This window comes from Balaenoptera acutorostrata, chromosome X, assembly GCF_949987535.1.
Source record: "Balaenoptera acutorostrata chromosome X, mBalAcu1.1, whole genome shotgun sequence".
NCBI lineage: Eukaryota > Metazoa > Chordata > Mammalia > Artiodactyla > Balaenopteridae > Balaenoptera > Balaenoptera acutorostrata.
Window position 1 is genome coordinate 74,564,937 of NC_080085.1, and position 22,071 is coordinate 74,587,007.

General features: G+C 35.7%; 1 protein-coding gene across 1 annotated transcript in view; it reads left to right on the plus strand.

Moving 5' to 3' along the window:
- Positions 1 to 22,071, plus strand: part of DACH2 (dachshund family transcription factor 2) — a 648,107-nt gene that overhangs the window by 225,361 nt on the left and 400,675 nt on the right. The window contains exon 3 of the mRNA XM_057539119.1: positions 21,782 to 21,894. Within this exon, the coding sequence (XP_057395102.1) occupies positions 21,782 to 21,894 (113 nt within the window). The remainder of the gene's footprint in view (positions 1 to 21,781; positions 21,895 to 22,071) is intronic.

Here is a 22,071-nt window from a genome sequence, read left to right on the forward strand (position 1 = left end):
GTGAGTATAGCCAGTAATCCAACAGGATAGTTCACCCATCTATTTCAATATTGAGATCTTACTTTGAATCTGCACAGAACTGAATAACCTGTATTTAGGTCTAATATTATATTTCCCTATATTGTTAGATATCCCTTCATGAATTCATATCTTACATTTGTAAAGTACTTGAGAGCAAAATTCACGTCTTATACTTTCTATTGTCCCTCATTCAGATCATCTGACATTGGACCTTACCCCTAGTAGATGCTCATGAGTAGTTGACTGATGGTACAGGTTTTAATCCTTCCCAGAGTAACTGCATTAAAAAAACTCCACAGTTCTCATTTTAAGTTTAATATGACTCTAGATACATATACATATACATATGGAAGAATGCACCCTGAATCATGATGAGCAAATAACAATATTGGGCAGTATGGATGATAAAGATTACAGATGACCTCACTTCATAAATTACATTTTAGGCTAGACTACTTTCACCATCACATTTCTGACTGATTGTTTCTGAAATAATGTATCCTTGTATATTATATTTCTAGATGTTAAATGCTCACTGTTGTGCTATAAGATTGGAAAAATATTGTCTTACTGTTAGAAGAAGAAAATTCTGCTGATTAAAAGAATTAGAAAGTCTCTTTAAATCTATTCTTTATAATTATTTAGAATGTTTACTTAGTATGGTTTGCATGAGGCTTTAAAACAAATAGGCTAGAAAATTACTAGAAAATAGCCTCTTTGGGCAACAAGAATATTTGCTCTGTCATTAATGTTTACTTAAGGAAAAGCTATGTAATCAAAGTCAGGAAGTTACAGTATACTTTAGAAGGAATCTTAAACTCTTTTTGCCTGCTACCATTTGGACATAGTTGCAGAGCGCATCCATGTATCCTCTTATTCATTTTGCAATTTATTTCCTCTCCATTTGTTTTAATTTTCAGAACACTCACATTACGTGCACTGTAAAATGGAAACAAGTTTTTTTTGTATTCTTTGTTCCTAAGTAGAAAAAATAACAAGTACAGACATCTCCTTAAAATATTGTATGTCTCATTCTAAAAACAAACCAAGCCCAGGCTAATTTTGTAGAATGCAATAGTGAACGAAAAAGGGTAAACTTCCATTACTGACCCCTGTGCTGGGGGCAGTTGTGGATCTTAGAGCAATGCACTATCACTGGTCTCATAATCTGGAAGCAATACAGGAGATGGCTCTCAGAAACAGAAATAGAATGTCAGATAGTCGGACTATATCTGAATAATAATGCCAAGAAATGTAATGCTGGTTACCAGCAATCGACCTAGGTCAAGTTTGTTCATTTCTAGTAGAATCAGACCAAACCCAGATACTTCAATCCCTTTTAGTTATCCGAGTTTGAGGTGGCTATGTGCTGGATAGGTCCTATAATGATTTCCTGTGGCTTAAAACTCACCTTTAAAAGAAATTCAGTAGGTCTGGAGTAAGGCCTAGGCAGTTGTAATTTTTAAAAGCCTCACAGGTAATTCTGATATGTTTCTCGGATTGAGAATCACCAGGTTACTCTTTTCTATGATAAAAATTGTCTCCCTTTTCCATTTTCTTCAGGATGAACTGCTTTCCCAGTGAGACTATAAATTAAGTGAGCAATGGTTTGCTGTAATCATTAGAGTCTTAACACTGGTAGATTTTTTTAGGTAGTGAATTGTAACCCATCTCTTATAGACGTAGGCAGGTCCTTTCAATTGATGCATGTATGGATTCATGAATACAGTTGTATGTGACTTGATTTGGAGGATTGGAGTTGAAGACCATTAGCTAAAATGGTAACATAAAATACGTTAAAATCAGCCTAGATACAGAAATAAACTCCAAGTAGAAGCAAATTGAGTTTCTTAATATGTATTATGCACTCAGTAGACAGAAATACTTAGAATAGAGAATAATTCCACAAGAAAATACAACTATAGCCTAAAATGTAAAAAGTTTAGTCAGCCAGTCTGTCTTCTGGCTATTTGATATACACAATACCTTGTACTCCAGATGTTTTACTTACATGAACATAACCATTGTACAGGACAAACTTCTTAACAGGATGACTGAATTTCTCATTACTCATGTAGGTATTTTGTTGCAATACAGTTGCCACTTCAGAATGTTAAATCTGTTTTGAAATACAAGGATCCCTAATTTCTTTACAAAACAAACTCTATGCACAATGATGGTCACTAAGAGTGGCCATAATCAATATTCAAATAATGTATACAATAATACAAAATATTTCATTTAACAATGTTTGCTTCTATATGAAAAAAGAAACAAACCTTTATTTTGGCAGCAAGCATTTCCAAAGGAAGCAAATGTTTTAGTCACTGTGGCCAAAATAAATGTTTTCTTTAAGGCTGTTAAGGCAGCCAAATGTTTTCATAGCATTTTCAAAATGTTTCCACCCTTTATTTTCACAAAGAGAGTCTCTCTCCTTCCCACCCATCACCCTATGGAAATATTTTGAGAACGTATTTTGACCATGAAAACAGCAAAAACATTTTGAAAATGTTGTCTTTGTGTTAGAAGGATGCTCTCAAAGTTTAAGGAAGTTTAAACAAAAATGACAGTATAGTGCAGTTGAAAGAATACTAGAAGCGATGGAACTAGATACTGGCTTTGACTCTGTAGCTTACTTGTTAGGTCATCTTTAACTGATCACCTCACCTCTCTCAGCTTTCAGTTTATTAATCAGCAAGGCGAGGGAGTTTTACTAAATGCCGTATAATCTGCATTTTGCATTTCAGTAAAATATCTATTGAATACATTGCGACAGGCAGGGACCTGGGACCTGGGACCCATTGCTGCAGTGCTGCAATGCTTGCACCTGGACAAATCTCTCCTTGAGCAACAAAATACAAAGAAACTATAGGGTCTAAAAATAACTACACGCATGCCCAGTTGGGGCAAATTCTAGACAGAAAGATACAGAAGACTAAAAAACCGAACTGCCACTTCTGAAGAGCCCAAGGCAAAAACTGGGCGTTGGGAGCAAAAGCAGGGTACTGCGCATGCCCCCTGCACACACCACCACCTAAGGGGTGGGCAAACCACCTAAGCCACCCCTCCAGCCTGACCCCTGGACACACCCCTACCCTCATTCCTTATAAGGAACGAGCTAGCCCCCCGGACTCAGGGAGCCAGTGAGTGAGCAAGGGAACCTGTTACTTGTTCTTGCTCCCCAGCAGGGGCCCCAATAAAGCCTTGCCTGAATTTCTTGTCTGGCCTCTGGTCAACTTCTATTGATTGGGGAAGACCAAGAACCCTGGTCAGTATCAACATGAGTCTTCAAAGATCTAAGTATCTTCTATATTTTTAAATAAAACGCGACCCATATCATAATTTTATTTTTATAATGGTAAATTCTCTTGCCCTTGTGTTTTATTTAAATAAAAACAAAGAAACAAATAAAACATAGTATTCTGAGACCTGAATTAAGTATTTCCAGTTATGTGTAGGTACTATAAACCTGAGCAGCTATGGATGGATTCAAGTGTTTTCCAGTACAATACAACCGTCTCTGAAACCAGTTTAAATGATTTTCCTCTTTGTCTCAGTTTCCCGGACTGGGCAAGTAAAAATACCTGCATCTGTCTTAAGTTTGATAAAGAGGAAAAAAAGTGAATATAAACACTAAATGAACCATGAGTAGTATTTTTTTCATTGTTCTGTCACTGTGGTTTAAAACTTTAGGCTGCTTATGGAATTCTAAGGAGATTTACTCAGACAATATGGATAAGAAATTTGAGAAAAGCAAAATATGATGCTCATTATGTACTATACTACAGTGAAAGAAAAATGTTATACCAATTAAATAAACTGTATCAATTTAACAGTTCTAAGGTTCTTAATTACAACACTACTACCAATAATAGCTGTCAAATTGTTAAGCACAATTATTAAAGACTATGTACCAGGCACCACTCTGCAGGCATACTTTGTCTCTCATGTGTGCTTGTGTGTGTGTGTGTGTGTGTGTGTGTGTGTGTGTGTGTGTGTGTCTTTTCTATAACTCTGAGAGGTAGGTGTTAATACTTCTAATTTGCAGATTAAGAATCGGAGACACATAGAGGTTAAATGACTTGCTTAGTATCAAATCACTTGCCTAGGTACAGCTGACAATAGGCTCAAAACCTGATCTACATGATATTAAAGGAATTAAAACATCTATGTTTCTTTGTCATACAACTGCTGCAACTAACAGCCTTTATAATAGTAATGCGAAAGATAGGTGAAGGGTATGAGCTGGACAGTTTCGTCAGTTCCTAGAGACCTTTTCACTTAGACTTTAGAATGAGACTAAGACAGAAGCAATCTTGATTGTCCTGACAAATGACCTGTCCAAAGCAAGGCCCCAAAGTCAAACCCTGGTCGTAATTCTTGGAGGTCTATTTCATGCCTTTTGACTTAGAAGGCCACAAGGTGCTTTCAGCCCATTAGTGCGGCCTAAATGGAGAGGGTGCTAGCCCTGCTCTAGTATGACCATGGATGTTATCTCTGCCTAATTCTGAATGGCAGTGAAATCCATATGGCTGCAGGTGAGCAAATAGTATAACAAACTTACAGGAAGATGTAGCCGTGACATTTTGCATACATGGAGCAAGGCTTTAGCAACTGAAGAAAGGTATCTGGAGGTGCATTTTAAAAATTTATTTGTTTGTAAGGACTGCTCTTGATTTGTAGTTGTTCCTAAATAAGAAATTTTCCTTTCTGGGTCAACTTTTAAAACTCACAAATAGTGAATGACTGCTAATACCCCGACAATTTTTTAGCATCAAAAATGTATATAAGTAAATATAAAGATGCAGGGATCCTCAAGGAACTTGAAATACAGTTAGGGAAATAAAACATTAATTAAATTTTAAATTGGAGAGACATGAGCACACCTGACTAAGATATAAGAAATGTCACAATGAAGATGAGTGGAATGAACGAATAAAGTAACTTCAGAGCTGTGATTGGGCACCTAACTCCCAGCCTCAACATCTTCCAATCAATATGTTTAATCTTGTATTTTTTTTCTGGAATAAGCCACTATGCATATTTCTTTTCTACTGCTGAATCACCAAGTGACACCTTTATCTCTCTTGGTTTCATCTTGTCTTTTTCAGACTCTTTTTTTTAATATCAATGAAATGAGGTTTAAAAAAACAAAGATCATTTGATGCACCAATATTTACAGATGACTATATATATTCTAGACCAGTGTTGTCCAATAGAAATATGATGAGCCACAAATGTGATCCCCATGTGTAATTTTAAGTTTTCTAGTTTCCACATTTAAAAACTAAAAAGAAATAGGTAAAACTAATTTTAATACATTTTATCGATCCCAATATATCCAAAGTAATATCATTGCAACATGTAATAATATTAAAATATTAATGATATATTTTACATTATTAATTTTTTGTACCAAGATTTCAAAATCCAGTGTGTATTTTAGTTACACAATATCTCAATTTGCACTCACCATGTTTCAGGTGCTCAGTAACCACATGGGGCTACATAATATTATAAGGCATATTTTGATGTGTAAATTTCTATATTTCAGCTGTAATTATTGTTATAATTAAAGAACAGTTTAAATGAAAGAAGTGCAATGCTTATAATAGCTAGAACTATGATAAACTATTTCTTTAATACCAAAATCCATTCTTATTAAACAGGCAAATAAAAGTGAGTGACCATAGTTTTAATGTATGGCTGAACAGTGACACTGCAAATATAGTTTGCATTACAGGTAGATGATTTACCGAAACATCGATAGCTAGGTTGCTAGCATAGATATGGTATTAGCATGTTATTAGCATTAAATGTTTTGGAAATGTTTTTAATTGCTCCACATCACATTATCTGTACTTTCCACCATGGGAACATACATATTGTGAATCATTCCTTAGAACTGTCCCTGCTTAGGAGACTGGCAGTTACTTAGCAGTCAACTTAGACTTTATTTTTACGTTGGATTTTTAATTTAGGTAAGAATCATACCTGTTTTATAGTTATGACTTGCTGTAAATTATCATGAATTATCACTAAATATGGAGATGGCCTAGACCAATTTATTCATATGCCAATATTTTCTCTTTAGCACTTGAATGTATACTTTTTGGCCTGCCTGTTGAATAGCATTTCTCTCAAAAGTGTATAAACTCAGATTCTGAAATATTAAATCAATTCGTTCTTGTCTTTGTCACTCCAAATCTAGTCAATTTTGATTTATATATTACTTATAAATATTTGTTTCTCGTTAAAGGCTGATAACTTACTTGCTTTGTGTTTCTTTGCTGATATATATTATACTTAGAGAACTTTAAAAAATCATCACCGTTTTAAACGTTTGCATCATATCAAAAATTTAATGTTAAAAAAAATTTAATGTAGTAACATTGTGCATTAACTACCAATGTGTACATAGGCAGCCTATTTCTTTTGAAATATCCTACTCAGATTACAAAAAACAATTTTGGATTTGAAATAGTTAATCTTAACTGGAAGTAAGGACATTGTTGCTCAGAATGCAGTTGGTTTAGTTTGCTACCCATTTACCTTTGTGGAGAGTTAATGCACAGAAAAGAAGAATTCATGATAATGTAGGAAGATCCAATAAAAAACCTCGAGACTCTGAAGGGTGAGAGTTGCTATTGAATTCTCCATAAGCCATGCTGACTGTTATTGCCCCCCCATAAAAAGACAGGAAAAATTGACCCGTATGAAGGCAAGTGAAGGCTCCTTGGTATTATCCCAAAGATCCTATAATATTAAATAGAAGGAACAGAAGTCATTTAAGCTGACATCTTCAGCTTACGAATATAGAGGAATGGTGTCCAAGGGGTGGGGTAACTCACCCAAGATTGTGGAGATTATAATGGCAGTTCCAAATCTGTAATACTCTTATGCTTCTAAATATGCTCATTTCCAGGACTACTAAATGTTTAAGAAAATAGCTTTCCATATCTTTTGGTATATAGATATGTTACTCATAGTTAAGTTTTGCTAAAATCAGATACTTTACACTGTGTTTCTTCATGATTTTTCATTGCAGATATAATAGTTTTATCTTCAATTATATAAAATATGAAAATGGCAAGGTCAAATGAAGAATTATTTGATTTAGAAAACATGACCACCATGGTTTCCTCTAAGACAGTTATGTTCTGGTAAATGTTTAACAACTGGCTGCGGGTTAGGGTGGGAGTGGAGCACTGATTTGTAGTATTGGCTGATTTCCGTGGTGTAAATACTCCCAGCACGGCCTATTTCAAGCTACTGACATGAGAGCCTCAATGTGAAGTTAGGAGTTGATGCACATAATTGGTGCTCGAAAGCTGGTAAAAATTGGTTCCGGCACATAACTGCTTTCAGAGCCCAAATGACAGACTGGGGATCTGATTCAGGGTCTTTTTTTTTTCACTTGGGTTCTGAGTTTTAGTTATACTTATACACTCACTGATACATACATTCGACTTCTGAATTTCATGATTTTGTCTGTATTCTCTTTCAGCCTGATACTGACCAGAGTTCTTGGCCTTCCTCAATCAATAGAAATTGAGGCCAGACAAGAAATTCAGACAAGGCTTTATTGGGGCCCCTGCTGCAGCAGGGGGGAGCAAGAACAAGTAACAGGTTCCCTTGCTCACTCACTGGCTCCCTGAGTCCGGGGGTGAGCTTGTTCCTTATATGGGATGAGGGTAGGGGTGTGTCCAGGAGTCAGGCTGGAGGGGTGGCTTAGGTGGTTTGCCCACCCCTTAGGTGGTGGTGTGTGCAGGGGGCATGCACAGTACCCTGTTTTGCTTCCGACCCCCAGTTTTTGCCTTGGGCTCTTCAAAAGTGGCAGTTGGGTTTTTTGGTCTTTTGTATCTTTCTGTCCAGAATTTGCCCCAGCTGGGCATGCACACAGTTATTTTTAGTCCCTTATAGTTTCTTTGTATTTTGTTGTTGGAGGAGAGGTGTGTCTAGGTGCAAGTATTGCAGTACTGCAGCAAAGGGTCCCAGGTCCCAGACTGTCTCAATCCCAATATCCATCGCTTTGGTAATGGATTACTATTTCTCCATATATTAAAAAATATTACCTTGAGTAGTAATAGATGCTTGCTCATAGGAGGATGTAAACCTTAACATTAATCAGGACATTTCTTGATTAAAAACAAAACAAAACAAAAGGAATTTCCCAACACTACAAGTAGCAATATTTGAGCAAAACCCTCATGTCTTTGACTTTGACGTGAGGTCCTAAATAATATGACATACTTCCTCTAAGAACATCCTTTATTCATATCCCACACTACCATTCACTCCTTCAAGGAATGAAGTTGTAAAAAAACAATGCCATTTAAAGTAGAAATCTTGAAAAATAAACTATGAACTTCCAGTGTAATGTTTCAGAGGACGGAAACATCTTGTATTCATTGCAATTTATCTGGAACACAACTTACTTAGACTTTCTGTAGTACTCTTAGTCAGAGGTGATTAACCACCAATTTTAGAGCACTGACAGTTGCACAATGTTAATGTTTAATTAGCTAAAGGGAAACACCTGTAGTGTGGAGGAAGAGACTAAGATTAAACTGTATGCATTCAGGTTGTAACAAAAGGCAAATTAAATGAGCGTACTATTTATCTTCAGGGAAAACATAGCTGCTAAATTGTTGGACAGCCCCAACTCATGGGAAGTACAAGCAGTGAGTAACCTTTTGCATGTATATTTCATTGCTGGCTTTTTACCAGTAAATTCCAATGAGGAATGTTTGTGAGTTTTCCTGTCCTTCCAGCACAAAGGCAGGCTGATTTTGTTTGGGACGTTTAGACAGATCTATCACACCTTCAGTTTAATGTTTCATGCCTTGCATTTGACATGTTACTTCTCACCCAAAGAATTGGTTTGCCTCCCTTTCCTTCTCTTCTTCATCAGCCTTCCTGTATTCAAATGGAGGAGATTATTCTAAGTGCTTTCTTAACACCTTTCCTTTGCTGTTACTTTCACATTTATAATTATCCTTTTACGAAAGGATAAAAAGATTTAAAATGATTATTCTTGGCAACAGGCCTAAGGTGAAACCCTGTTGTAGTTAATTTGTAAATTATAATGTGTGCAGTTGTGAAGATGGGTTTGTGAAATGCTCCTGTAAACACAAGAATTTAAAGGAAGCTGTCAGAGAGTTTGTACTCTTTAACGGCTTATAGTCATTGAAAAGCATCTCAAGATATGCTATATCTGAAGGGTAAATGAATAGTTTAAGTTAAATACAACCACTAACTTTCTGGAAGACAGGAAGATAAAGGATACAATAGCCTCTCAGCAAGGGTTTAGGAAAATGCAAAACCCCTTCCTTCCTCACTGTTACTTTGAAGTTTATTTAGAATGATTAATTTTCCTGTGGCTTAATGTAAATTGAGAATTAAATAGAAACTGTGTTACCTCACTGACCTTGCTTCCCCAGTTTTCAAACTAAGCTTGTGGATGGCTTTTCTAACCAAGTGCATTAGAAGCAGAATCAATCCTTTCATTTAAATAAGAAACTAAAGGAAAATAATTTTCGGTTTTTATATCCTGCCAATTTTCAAAAAAGTTTTCTTTCAAAAGTTTAGATTGCAAAAAATATTCGGTGTGATTCTCTCCTGTTGCACTAATTGGTAACCCTGCCACCTGTTAATTTTGGTATTTTAAGCCAGTTCTGGGAGAGTTCAGGAGCCAAATATATTTGGCTCTTACTTCTGCCTCCAAAGCTCCAAAGGAATCTCACAAAAGTGCTTCCATAGCACAGTACAAAGTATCCTGATAAAACATGAAAAATAATTCTCTTTCCCTCCCTCCATCCTTTCCTTCCTTCCTTCTCTCCTAGATGATGTTTACTTTGTACCAAGAATTTTGTTAGGCACAATCAAGCACTACATATTCAATAAGCTATATAGTCCCTATCAATAAGAAATTTAGAGTTAAGACAAGTAGCTATATTCTAGTTACATCTATTTTTTTTTTTTTTTTTACAACAGGCAGAGTGGGACAAGCTGCTAACTTTACCATGGTGCTGAGATGAATTTAATTTACATTCATACAATGCCTGAAAGGATGAAAGTGTTGTCCACATGAAATGCAAGGAAATGCCTTGCTGTTCTGAACATAGAAGGAGCATTAGAGTGAGGGTCATCATCAGCTCTTTTGTGAGGTGGATGTTACATTGCTCTCAGTACACCCCACTGATGGGGTTAACTTGCCAAGAGTGTTTAAGAATTTTAAATCTTCTGTGGTTTTGACCTTGATAAATGTTATTTTTTTCCCAAAAAGGAGAAACAATCAACAGGTTTTCACTGCTTAGAGCAGGCTTTAAATTATATTTAATAATTATGTAATAGAAGCATGTTAGTTGAATTTGTCTTGGAAAAAAATGATCAGTGATGAAACACTTCTTTTTGAAATACTTCTAATTTTAGGATATAAAAGTTTATTTCTATCTATATCCTCCTGCCTTGAGGTGAGTGTTATTTAACAGCACATTTGTTATTGTCTATCCTGCTGTGCCAGAAAATAGCATTCTCTCAAAGAAGAAAACAACCCCCAGAAAGAGAAAGTCCAAAGACAATGAATACATACACTATGAGATTCTGTCACAAAAAGTATTTTCTAGTGCAATAATTATAATAATATTAACATAAGAGTAATGGTCTAGATAATGGCATGAATCAAAAAACAAAAGCAAAACCACACAAAATAAATACATACTCTCATTTCTTATTTATAAATACAGTTCCCTCAAGTAAACTTTGAAAAAGTTTCTAATGTTATTTTACTCCATTTCCCTCCCTATATTTTGGGATAAATTTTGTCATTTCAAGTGTTAAACAATGAACATAAGTGCGTATATATTCATTTTCTCACAGTAAAATTATGGTTTTCCATTTTGAGCTGTGTCAGGCATTTTTCTAACCTTGAACTGTGCTGTGGGTTTAGCCATCAGGGATGTGCCCACAACAACATATCCTTAGAGGCCTGTATAGGCTTTGAATCTAAATCTAACTTATGGATAAGCTGGTGAAGTTTGGTTTCAAGTTTATGTCACATTAGTTAGAAGTCAGTCTTAAGGACTTGTATCACATTGCCCTTTTTGCAACCTTGTCTTGTTGCTAGTAGGAGCTATAGGATCAAATTGTCATCAGTATTATCAAGAAATCTCATCTGAAAGGGAGACCCACATTAGCCATGGGTGCTATTAAATTTCATTTTGCTTCAGAAAGTGGTAAAACATTCTAGTGAGGGTCAAATGTACTTATGAGGGAATATTAAAATATGCAAATTGCATTGATTTTATTTTCCTATAGTTAAAGAAGAGATGTAAGTTATAGGTATGGGGGGAAATAACCATGTTTTTTGGAAAAGGTTCTCTTTTACAGGAAGAGTTTATTCACACTGGGTGAGGGGAACCTAGAAGGAAACAGGAAAATAATCTTTGCCAGCAGTTGGATTTGTTAAGTTTGTTTGCTTGAAGACAGTGAAGTAAAAGGTTATTTTGAGAATTCCATACTGAAAGTGATAGTGTTTTTGACTTAGAACAGCTAATGAAGAAAAAAAAAACCAGCTTCAAGGATACCCCTATAAAAACATTATCAAAGTAATTGTATGGTGCACCACACCACTACTGTATAAAGTGAGAATCTGTTTAAATTGGAAAATTCTGCTCAAAGATGCTCACACATTAGCTGTTTCTTTTCCCTTCTTGCATATTATTTTATTGTGTAGGATTTTAGAGAGGGGAGTTTCCAATTCTTCATAATTCCTTGAATCAAATCATTTTGGTACCCATTTAGCAGATGATAAAACTGAAGCATAGAGAAGTTGAGTTTCTCAGGGTCACAAACTGGATCAATGGCACAGATAAATTCAGTTTCTGGGTTCATAGTCCCTTTCTGGGCTATTGAATTTTGCTGCCTCACGGGAACGATGATTTAGGAAGAAAAATGACTTTTAGAAAAGTGTGTTAATGTGTATCCAGGCCGCACTGTGTCAGGATTTACTTGTGATATTTGAATCTACCCAAATTTACCTGACTTCAAAATGAAAGTGAGGGAGGGCAGGGAACCTTATAAATGCATGTCCACTGCCATGGCCACCTTGAAGATCTTCATGCCTATTTACTAAAGTTTAGCAACTTATCCATGACTATGCCACAGTCAGCAACAAAGAAAAATTAGAATTTAGTTATCTATTTTCTAGTCAACTGCTATGAGCTATTCTGTCTTTGATGAAAATTTTCTTTATTATTTCAAAGCGGGAAATAGATGGGGGGCAAAGGTTTTTGGGGGGAGGAATACCTAAAAAAACTGTTTTCCTATAAAAGTAAGGAATGGGGGGCTTCCCTGGTGGCGCAGTGGTTGAGAGTCTGCCTGCTAATGCGGGGGACATGGGTTCGAGCCCTGGTCTGGGAGGATCCCACATGCCGTGGAGCAACTGGGCCCGTGAGCCACAAACTGCTGAGCCTGCGCGTCTGGAGCCTGTGCTCCGCAACAAGAGAGGCCGCGATAGTGAGAGGCCCGCGCACCGCGATGAAGAGTGGCCCCCGCTTGCCGCAACTAGAGAAAGCCCTCGCACAGAAACAAAGACCCAACACAGCCAAAAATAAATAAATAAATAAAAATTAAAAAAAAAAAAAAAAAGTAAGGAATGGGGAAGGAAAATGAGAAAGAAATCTGTGTATAAACATGTATTACATGTATTACAGTTACCTTAAGAAAAAATTAGAGTTGTGAAATTAAAGTGTAAAGGTTGAGCTCTTGAATTTTGCCTTACAAGTAAGGACGTATCGGGACATAAATTAAGTATGTAGTAGGAGATGGTTGGGAGAGTTGGAAATTCTTTCAGTACTATCATTCAGATGAGAAAACTACTTTTCTAACATGTAAACTGCAGGATATATCTCTCTGGCTAGCCTTATTTTGGCCTTCAAAATGATTTCAGTGGAAATTTTAAGTCAATTAATAACTGCAAGCATAGTAATATTACTGTTGAATTTATATAGCACTTTAAAAATTGTGGTAAAATACATATAACATAAAATGTATCATCTTAAGCATTTTATTTATTTATTTATTTTTAAAAATTTTGGTAAAATACATGTAATATATAACTTACCCTCTATACCATTTTAAGTGTATAGTTCAATAATGTTAACTGTAATCACATTGTTATGCAACAGATCTCCAAAACTTTTTGATCTTGCAAAACTGAAACTCTATGCCCATTGAAGAACAACTCGCATTTCCCCCCCTCCTCCCAGCCCCTGGCAAACACATTTCTACTTTCTGTTTCCATGAGTTTAATTACTCTAGATACCTCATATAATTGGAATCTTATAGCATTTGTCTTTTTGTGACTGCCTTATTTCACTTAGTATAATGTCCTCAAGGTTCATCCATGTCACAACATGTATCAGAATTTTCTTCCTTTAAGTTGTATAGCACTTTCAGCTTTTCAAACTGGTGTTCACATATATTGATTAATTATCTACACACAACTATAAGGTGAGGATAATGCTATAGTATTATGCACATATTTTGCCCTTTTTTGGAGTAATTTTCTATAGGGCCAATCCAGCAGCTTTACTTAAAATATGAGCTAAAATAGACACATGAGAAAGTGGAAAACTATGTATACTTAGAAGTTAATGAATTATCTGCTTTTGACCAGAAATGTAGCATGATTCTAATGATCAGATTGATAGATTATTTAGTTTACATCTCTAATCATAAAATGAGATAACATATTTAGAATAGTCATGTAATTTGCCTGAGGTCACACAGCTCAATAATGGCAAAACTGGTATATTAGTTTTCTGTTGCTGTGCAACCAATTGCCTCAAATTTAGCAACTTAAAATAACAACCATTTACTGTCTCACAGTTCTATCTGTCAGAAATCTGGAGGGGCTTGACTGTATTCACAGTCTTACAAGGCTGAAATCTAGGTGTTGGTCAGGGTGGGCTCTTATCTGGAAGCTCTGCAGTAGAATCTGCTCACAAGCTCATTGACGTTGACAGAAGCTAGTTCATTTCAACTATAAGACTTGTGCACCTGTTTTCTTGCTGGCTGTCAGCCCAGGGTTGCTCTTGGCTTCTAGAAGCTACCTGCATTCCTTGACATATAACGCTGTCCATTTTCATACCAGCAATGGTGTGTTCTCTAATGTTCTGTTTTTAAAGGGTTCATATAATTAGATTGGATCCACCTAGATAATCTCCTTTTCAATTAGCTCAGTCATGTGATTAGTTACCTTAATCACACATAGAAAATCAGCTTTGCCATGTAATATAACTTAATATCTCATTACATTCACAGTTTTAGCAGTTAGGGCTGGAAATCTTGGGATGGAGGAGAATTTTGGAACTCTGCCTCCCACAACTGAGATTAGAACTCAGGTTTAAGTCCTAGTGCTTTCCACTGCATTACACTGAATATCTAAGATTGTTTAAAGTAGTTTTATTTTAATATGGGTTGCTAATATTTATCCATGTAGAGCAAAATTTTAAAAAGATTTTGAATCAGCAAGGAAACTGGCTTCTGTATTTATCAATTGAATATGTGCTTCCAGGCTGTATTCCTAACCATAGAGACTAATGCAGTCAGGTTAATAGTGATCAGCTTCCTAAAAATCTTACTCAACTTCCTAAGCTCTCCAGAGTTGTGATATTAACACCATACTTCTGCAGTTTCTGATTGACATTCAGACATGAAATGTTAACTCTTGAGATCATCATGGGATTATGCACAGACTGACAATTACCAATGCGACTTCATTTGCCAGACATGAAAAATAATATTTTGGCTAGCTGTAACACGCTCCCTTAACGCTGGTACTGAAGTTCCCTTTGTGGTAATCATTAAAGAGAGCCTGTATGATGACACAAAGTAAAAAGCAGTGGCCTTTCAGAAAAACAGCACCGTTTACAGCAGGTTATACTGAAACCTTCCCAAGACAGTGGAGCTTAACAAAATTTGTCCCCAGGAACCCTAATACCTTGAAGACATTTCACAATGGAAGGGTTCTAGGGTCAAATACTACGCTTAGCAGATAGTGAATCTACTCATCCAGCTGGAGAAGAGCATTCATTTAAGAAGTAATTAGAGAAAAGGGAAGAAAGATATATTGGGGCAGATTGCTAGACCAAGGCATTTAGAATTTATTTTGTATGCAGTCAGGAAGTATTGAGGGTTCTAGAGCAAAAGATGACATAATGAAAGGATGTTTCACCAAAATTCAGATCACAGTTTATGTAGAATGGATTGGAACAATGAAACAACTTGTTGAACATAACCTGGACATGAAGTGATGAGAGCCTGAAGTAGGGTGTTAGAAATAGGAATGGATAGAGATGGAAATTTGCAACATATATTACAATGGAACAAAAATATTGGAGACTGAAAATGAAGGGAGAGGTGGAGGGAGAATCAAAATTACCCTCAAGTTTATAGTTTTGGCAAGGAAAAGCATGCCTATATTGCTGACAAAACAAGAGAAGGAAGGTGTGGGGAGTGGGATTTGGGGAGGCATATTTTGAATTTGAGATGCCAGTGGAATGTATCCAAATGTGAATGTTAACTTCTTACCATTCTCTTAATATCAAATTTTTGAGCAGTGACACATTCTTTGAATTCAAGAATGCCTGTATTTTAAAAACATTGTGTTTGACAGTGATATGACACACTTTAGAAGGGTTATTTCTTTTTTAAACCTTTTATTTTATTATTATTTTTTAACGTCTTTATTGGAGTATAATTGCTTTACATTGTTGTGTTAGTTGCTGCTGTACAACAAAGTGAATCAACCATACGTATACATATATCCCCATATCCCCTCCCGCTTGCGTCTCCCTCCCACCCTCCCTATCCCACCCTTCTAGGTGGTCACAAAGCACCTAGCTGATCTCCCTGTGCTATGCGGCTGCTTCCCACTAGCTATCTATTTTACATTTGGTAGTGTATATATGTCAATGCCACTCTCTCACTTCGTCCCAGCTTACCCTTCCCCCTCCCCGTGTCCTTAAGTCCACTCTCTACGTCTGCGTCTTTAGGGAAATAGTTGTTTAATTTGATTCACTCTAAGATTTACTAAGGTGCAATGATTCCATTGATGTTAATTGGAATTACATAAGCAGAACGAAAAGAGGCTACTAAGAATTCGTCATATGCCAGCATTTCTGTTATACAATCTTTGTTAATTATACTAAGACGTTTATTAGAATTCAGTCAATTTATGACAAAAACTAAACTTGTTTAAAGGTGCTAACACCAGGCTTAGAGCACATTTAATTTAAATAGGGAGCAGAGTCAAGTAAATGAAGTATAAAATAGCTTCACATTTATACTTTCTAAGAAGTGAGTAGTCAACCCTTAAATTGTCTATTACATCAGATTTCTTTTTTTATTGAAGTAAAAATAGAAATTCAGCATTAGAAAAGGAATTAAATATCACCATTTAAAATAATAACTATAAATTATCCAATTTATGACAATCATAAGATTAATGCTAAACATGAATTATTCTACATGATCCTTGGTATTGTAATACATGACCCTAACAAGGAAGGTTTTCCCCCATCCCCTGAACACCCTTATGTTAAAGATAATTTCCTTAACTTCCCTAACTCTAATGGAATGCTGGTATTGATGCTTTGAATGCATTCAAATTTAAGTTTTGGATATGCCTATAAGAACTGAAAAAGGGAGTAAATGGTAATGGAATATAAATGACCTTGCCTCTGGTGTGTTTTTTTGTTCCTTGTGTTGATAGCTCCTAGAGACATGATGAGCCACACTTTAAGTTCCCATAAACCAAGAGCTGATTGACGCCCAGTTTAACATAAGCACCATTTTATGAGAGTTACCATAGTGACCAGGTTCCAGTTATCAGCTTGAACAATTTCATATATGATTAATGTTAATTGCCCATTTTGCATGGATGACTTTTTCCCGGATGCTGAATTGGCTGCTGCTGCCTTTGATCTGGTTGAGAATACAATCCAGTGCAATAGTTAGACAAGTGATCAGTTTGCTAACACTGAGAGAAGATGGATTTAAGTTGCTGTGAGGTCAGAGTTTGTTTCTCTTCATAAACACTGAAAGGTCAGGTAGAGTTTAACTACCATTGGCATCCTTGAAATGTTGTAATAAATGTCAGGCCTAAGAGATTATTATTAATCCACAATGCAATTAAAGTCTTATTGTTCTGATAGAAAGATTCTTATTTAATTTAACAAGCATATTGAAAAGTCAGAGCAGCACTCTCACAGTCAGGTAAACAACACCTTCAAAGCTAATGCCATTCTTGGTTTTCTTGGCTTCTAATGTAATTGAAAAAAATGACACATTCAGGGACTATCCCAAGGGATTTTAAATATCAGTGATGGCTCTGAAAAGTGAATCCCAGGTCATGGCTCATGGCTCGCAGCTCCCACTTCAGGAATCCAATTGCAGCGATCTTTACAAGTTGCTGCTAATACCACAGTTAACTGCCACTATATCCTCAGTTTGTCCAAGAATGTTATGAGTGTTTCTTTAAAGAGTAGTAAGCCAAACTTTCACTGAAGAGGATAACATGACTTGTGGTTCCTCGTTAAATCATGTGCTGACTATATATGGTTTACATTAAATATCTTGAAGTCTCATGACATCACTAATTAATTTATTAATATGATTTTTTCTTTGAAATAAAATTACTCAATTGTTTACGCCTTGATTCATATACAAATGGCTGATGATACAAGATAAAAATAACTCCAACAGTGAAATTTCATAATCTTAAGTGAAATTTCATAATCTTAATGAACAAAGTATCAGCTACTTTACTACAACTTGGAATAAATATTTCACAGACTGTGTCATATCTTGTTGACACCAGAAGACCTACTGAATTTGTTTCTTAGGGACTCGTCAACTCTACAAAGTTTATAAACTTTGAGGTAGCGCTCTGATGGTAATCCACTTCAACTGCAGAAAAATGAAATACAGGTGATACATATTTCAATTTGGTTTTTTCTTTAATCTCAGGAAGCTGAGTTACTATTTCATTTCTTCTGAAGAAGTTTACAGAGTGAAGGGTAAAACACATATCAGGATAAATTATGTTATAGGATGACCTGGACCCAGAGAAAATCATGATTCTTTGGTATAATTTCCTTCCAAACCACCTATAAATGTTATACCTAATGTTGATTTTATAAAGCTGATGATCTCAAAGATTTAGCTGAGCCTTTTAATAAGAGTTTTGCTATTTTGGTGGGTTGTTTGCCTTGTACCATAAAGTTTTGTTTATGGTGTTCATGGGTGATATAGCCACTGAGCCATTTGGGTGGGAACTTTAAAAAGGGCCTGTTTTATTTTACAGAGTACAAATAACCTTGTAATTAAACTGAAAACAAATAATTGCCAACAAGCAATTATCATTCATTTAAAGAGTAATTACATGGTTATTTGTGCCCTGTAAAATAAAGCATTACTGAAATCAGTAACACAATCAATATTTTAGCAGAAACAGGATGCTGCAATGATGAACCTTTCAACCTATGCTGATTAAATTGTCATCCAAATAACAGTTTTCTAGTTAAATCACCACATGTTTATTTGTCTTGATTAATATGTAAATATCTGCCTAATGCTAATAAAGCTCTTAAAGATAAGAAGTGTGGCAAGATCATCTATCAAGAATATTTCCCAACTTTCTACAGAGTCCTCCATAGTCTTTCATCATGTTGTCAGGCTTGTGTTCTTTGAAAAGAAATGCAAGAACTTTATTGCTAGGAATGTCTTACTACTGAGGGTTATTTGGTCTAAAAGTAAGAATAAATCTGTCTTGTATTAGTATGGAGCTCTATTGATTATAAAGCACCTTCACAAATTTTATTCTAATTAATTTACCCTAGGAGCCCAAGTCTTCTTTCCAAGAGTATAAACAAAGGCATCTGAATATGATTCTTCTCACTGATAAGTTTAAACAAGTTTGGAAGGATACATCACACAGCCATATTCACTAAAGAGTTAATCATAAATTTTAAATAGCAGGTCAAACACACATCTCTATCACTAGACCTTAAGCTCTTCAAAGGCAGAAGCTTTTCTAGGTTCTCACAATATGTCAATGAACAAACAGACCAAAACCCTTGCCCTTGTCAAGCTAACTTTTTAACCTTGTAACCCTGATACCTAGTTTAAATGCCAGATACACACTGAATGGACACTTAGTGCATGTTTGTTTATTGGATGATTGAATAAGTGAAACTGTCATTACACATGAATAACTGCTGGAACCTTCAGCCCTTGAATGGGTCTTGAAGACAGTATCATCTACCCTTCTTTAACCTTGTAAATAGATTGGACTGGATCATATTTTGAAGCTCTTATAATTGCCATAAAGTCTGAAGTTTAAAAGTGTTTACCTGATGATTAAATGATGGCTTTCTATTTATTTGGTCAATAATAGAGCAATCTAAGGAATATTTGGAAACTGTAGCCATGGCAAAATAATGTGTCCTATCATTACTCATTAACTGATTTTAATTAACTGTTTACCAGCCCCTACTGTGTGCTAGACACCATGAGAATTGCTCAGGGTACAGTGACAAACAAAAACAGACATATGTGCTGCCTTCATGACCTTACATTTTAGTTGGGGAGGCTCACAATTAATCATACCAACATCATAAAATTATAAACTGAAAATAATGTTAGGATGGAGAATATGATCCTCTTGGCTTATAGCATTTGTAGTAAATACTACCAAGCCATTTGTGACATTAGCCATGAATTCCCCAATATAGATCTGATGGTGGGAAATTTGACCAAATTTTTCAAATCTTGGAATTTAAGGCAGAACCATCAGACTAAGAGGCCTGTAATCTAATGCCCCCCAAGCCTGAGTCAGCTTATTGGAAAAGAGCTACATCAAATTGTGAGATTGACCAATAAATTTGGAACAGAACTATTTAAACCTTATAGCTTCCAAAGTGTACTGTCAACAACTGGCTCAGGGAAGTAGAGTGAGCATCAGGCTGCTTTCTTCTGGAGACAGCCTGTCTGAAATTGATTATGAGCATAAAGACAGCACTGAAATTTTTATGCTGGAAAAGTACAAAGAGTTATCAGGTGGGCTTTAATAAAGTTAGTAGGCTTGAATTCTGACAAATAGAAAGACACAAAGAATCACTTGGAAAGTACGGACTTGGTGACGATTATTCAACAAAAAGTGCCTTTTTCTAATGACTGGATATAACCTGATGAATATTGTTCAGTGACCTTGGGATCCTTTAGGGCATTTGAAGTAAATTGGATATTTTTCTTATCACTATTCCTTCAAAGAGTTAGGAAGCCATAAAACAGGGCAAGGGCAAACAGGATAACAACGCTGAATTAAAGAAAATAAATTATAGCCCAAACTTGAGTAGAAGGAGGGAGAGGAGATTCAGTTTATAAAACTGAAACATTAAATGAGAAAAAAAGAATCTTTCATGCTAGATTGATATACAATATTGATGTACAATGAAAGAAAATAACATCAGCACAGTGTATGAAAAATGAACTGGGTAATAGTACCTCTGTATAAGGTTGCTCGAAGTTGTCTTCGTTTAAAAACAGAGTTTGTCTTACATTGATGGAGCACTTTGCTACTGCAAAGTTGATAGAGTGAGGTTTAACTTAAATTTCTTTGTGAACAAAAAGTCATTGTTGGAAATGTTCTCTATCTGAACCTTATAAATTTTTGCAGCTTGGGTTATTTAATATAGTGTTTTGCAGTATTTTGTCAAAATCCCTCTTATTCAGCTTTGTAAACTGCATTTCTACTAAGAAGCAACAGCAGTATTTTAAGTAACATTAAGAAAGTAATATTTGAAATATACTGCATGACTTGAGAATGACTTGATCCTAATGCTCAGTGACTTATAAGTCTGTTCATGTGGTGACAGCTTCTAAATGATATATTCAGTACACTGACTGTATTAGGGTACAAGATGGAAGCCTGATACTGACTTTCTATTTCATTATTTTATGGATTAACATTTGCAACTGCAAACTGTTCACACCTGGGTGAAGAATGTGCAAATAGAATAGGTTAGGTTAATGTTTTAAGTTTAGCATCAACTCATCAGTTAAAAATACCAATCAATCTGTGAGAAAAGACAGCCTAGATTGCAAAGGTGGCAGGTTTCCTTAGTACAGACACTCCAAGAGAGTGTACTGCTGGTTATACAGCCTGGTTTAAATAATAGGTAGGAAAAAACATACTGAGGGCAGGGGTTCTTTGTTCCCTGTGGGCTCCCAGCAGCTGTGGAAATGCTAGTAAACATCAGGCCTTATTCTACATATCAGCTTTTTACCCCTCACCTCTGGCATGCTGAGCAGAGACTTAATCACTTCACATTCTATACAATCCTAATTCTGTGAGCCCCTATCTCAGATCTCAGTTGCATGTATTAATACCAGGGATCAAGTGTAGCTTTAAGAGCGAGGTTTGGGTTTCTCACAACAGGTAAGCTGTATTGCAAAGTGCTGGCTTGTAAATAGAATCTAAACTAGAAATTGATCTCTTATGGTTTTAATGCTTGCCATAATTATTTTGGAAGTTTAGTATAAAGTATTGGTCCTTTAGTAATCAATGAAAATAGTCTTTAATATAAAATTCTATCATTCTTGGCAATTAAACGAGATTTAGGCAAATGTAGCAAGTGATGGTATTTCCAAAGAGCATATTTTAACCTGATCTTTGTCTGTTTTTCAACAGTTCAAGGCCTGGCAGGCCTCCTAAGCGTTCTTTGGGAGTGTTGCAAGACAATACTCGCCTTCTGCCCCATTCAGTCCCAGGCCTCTTATCACCAGGACTTATCACTCCGACAGGTAATAAAATCCATCCGATGATCAGCCTTGTCTCTTCATACTGCCCAGCATTTGAAATGAACTAATATTGATCTAACTGCCTTGTCCTTCAGAGCTTTTCAAGCTCTACTAGAGGTTACATTATTGAATTTTTTTGAGTATTCATGAAAACAGTTTTGTTACTCCAGTGACTCAAAT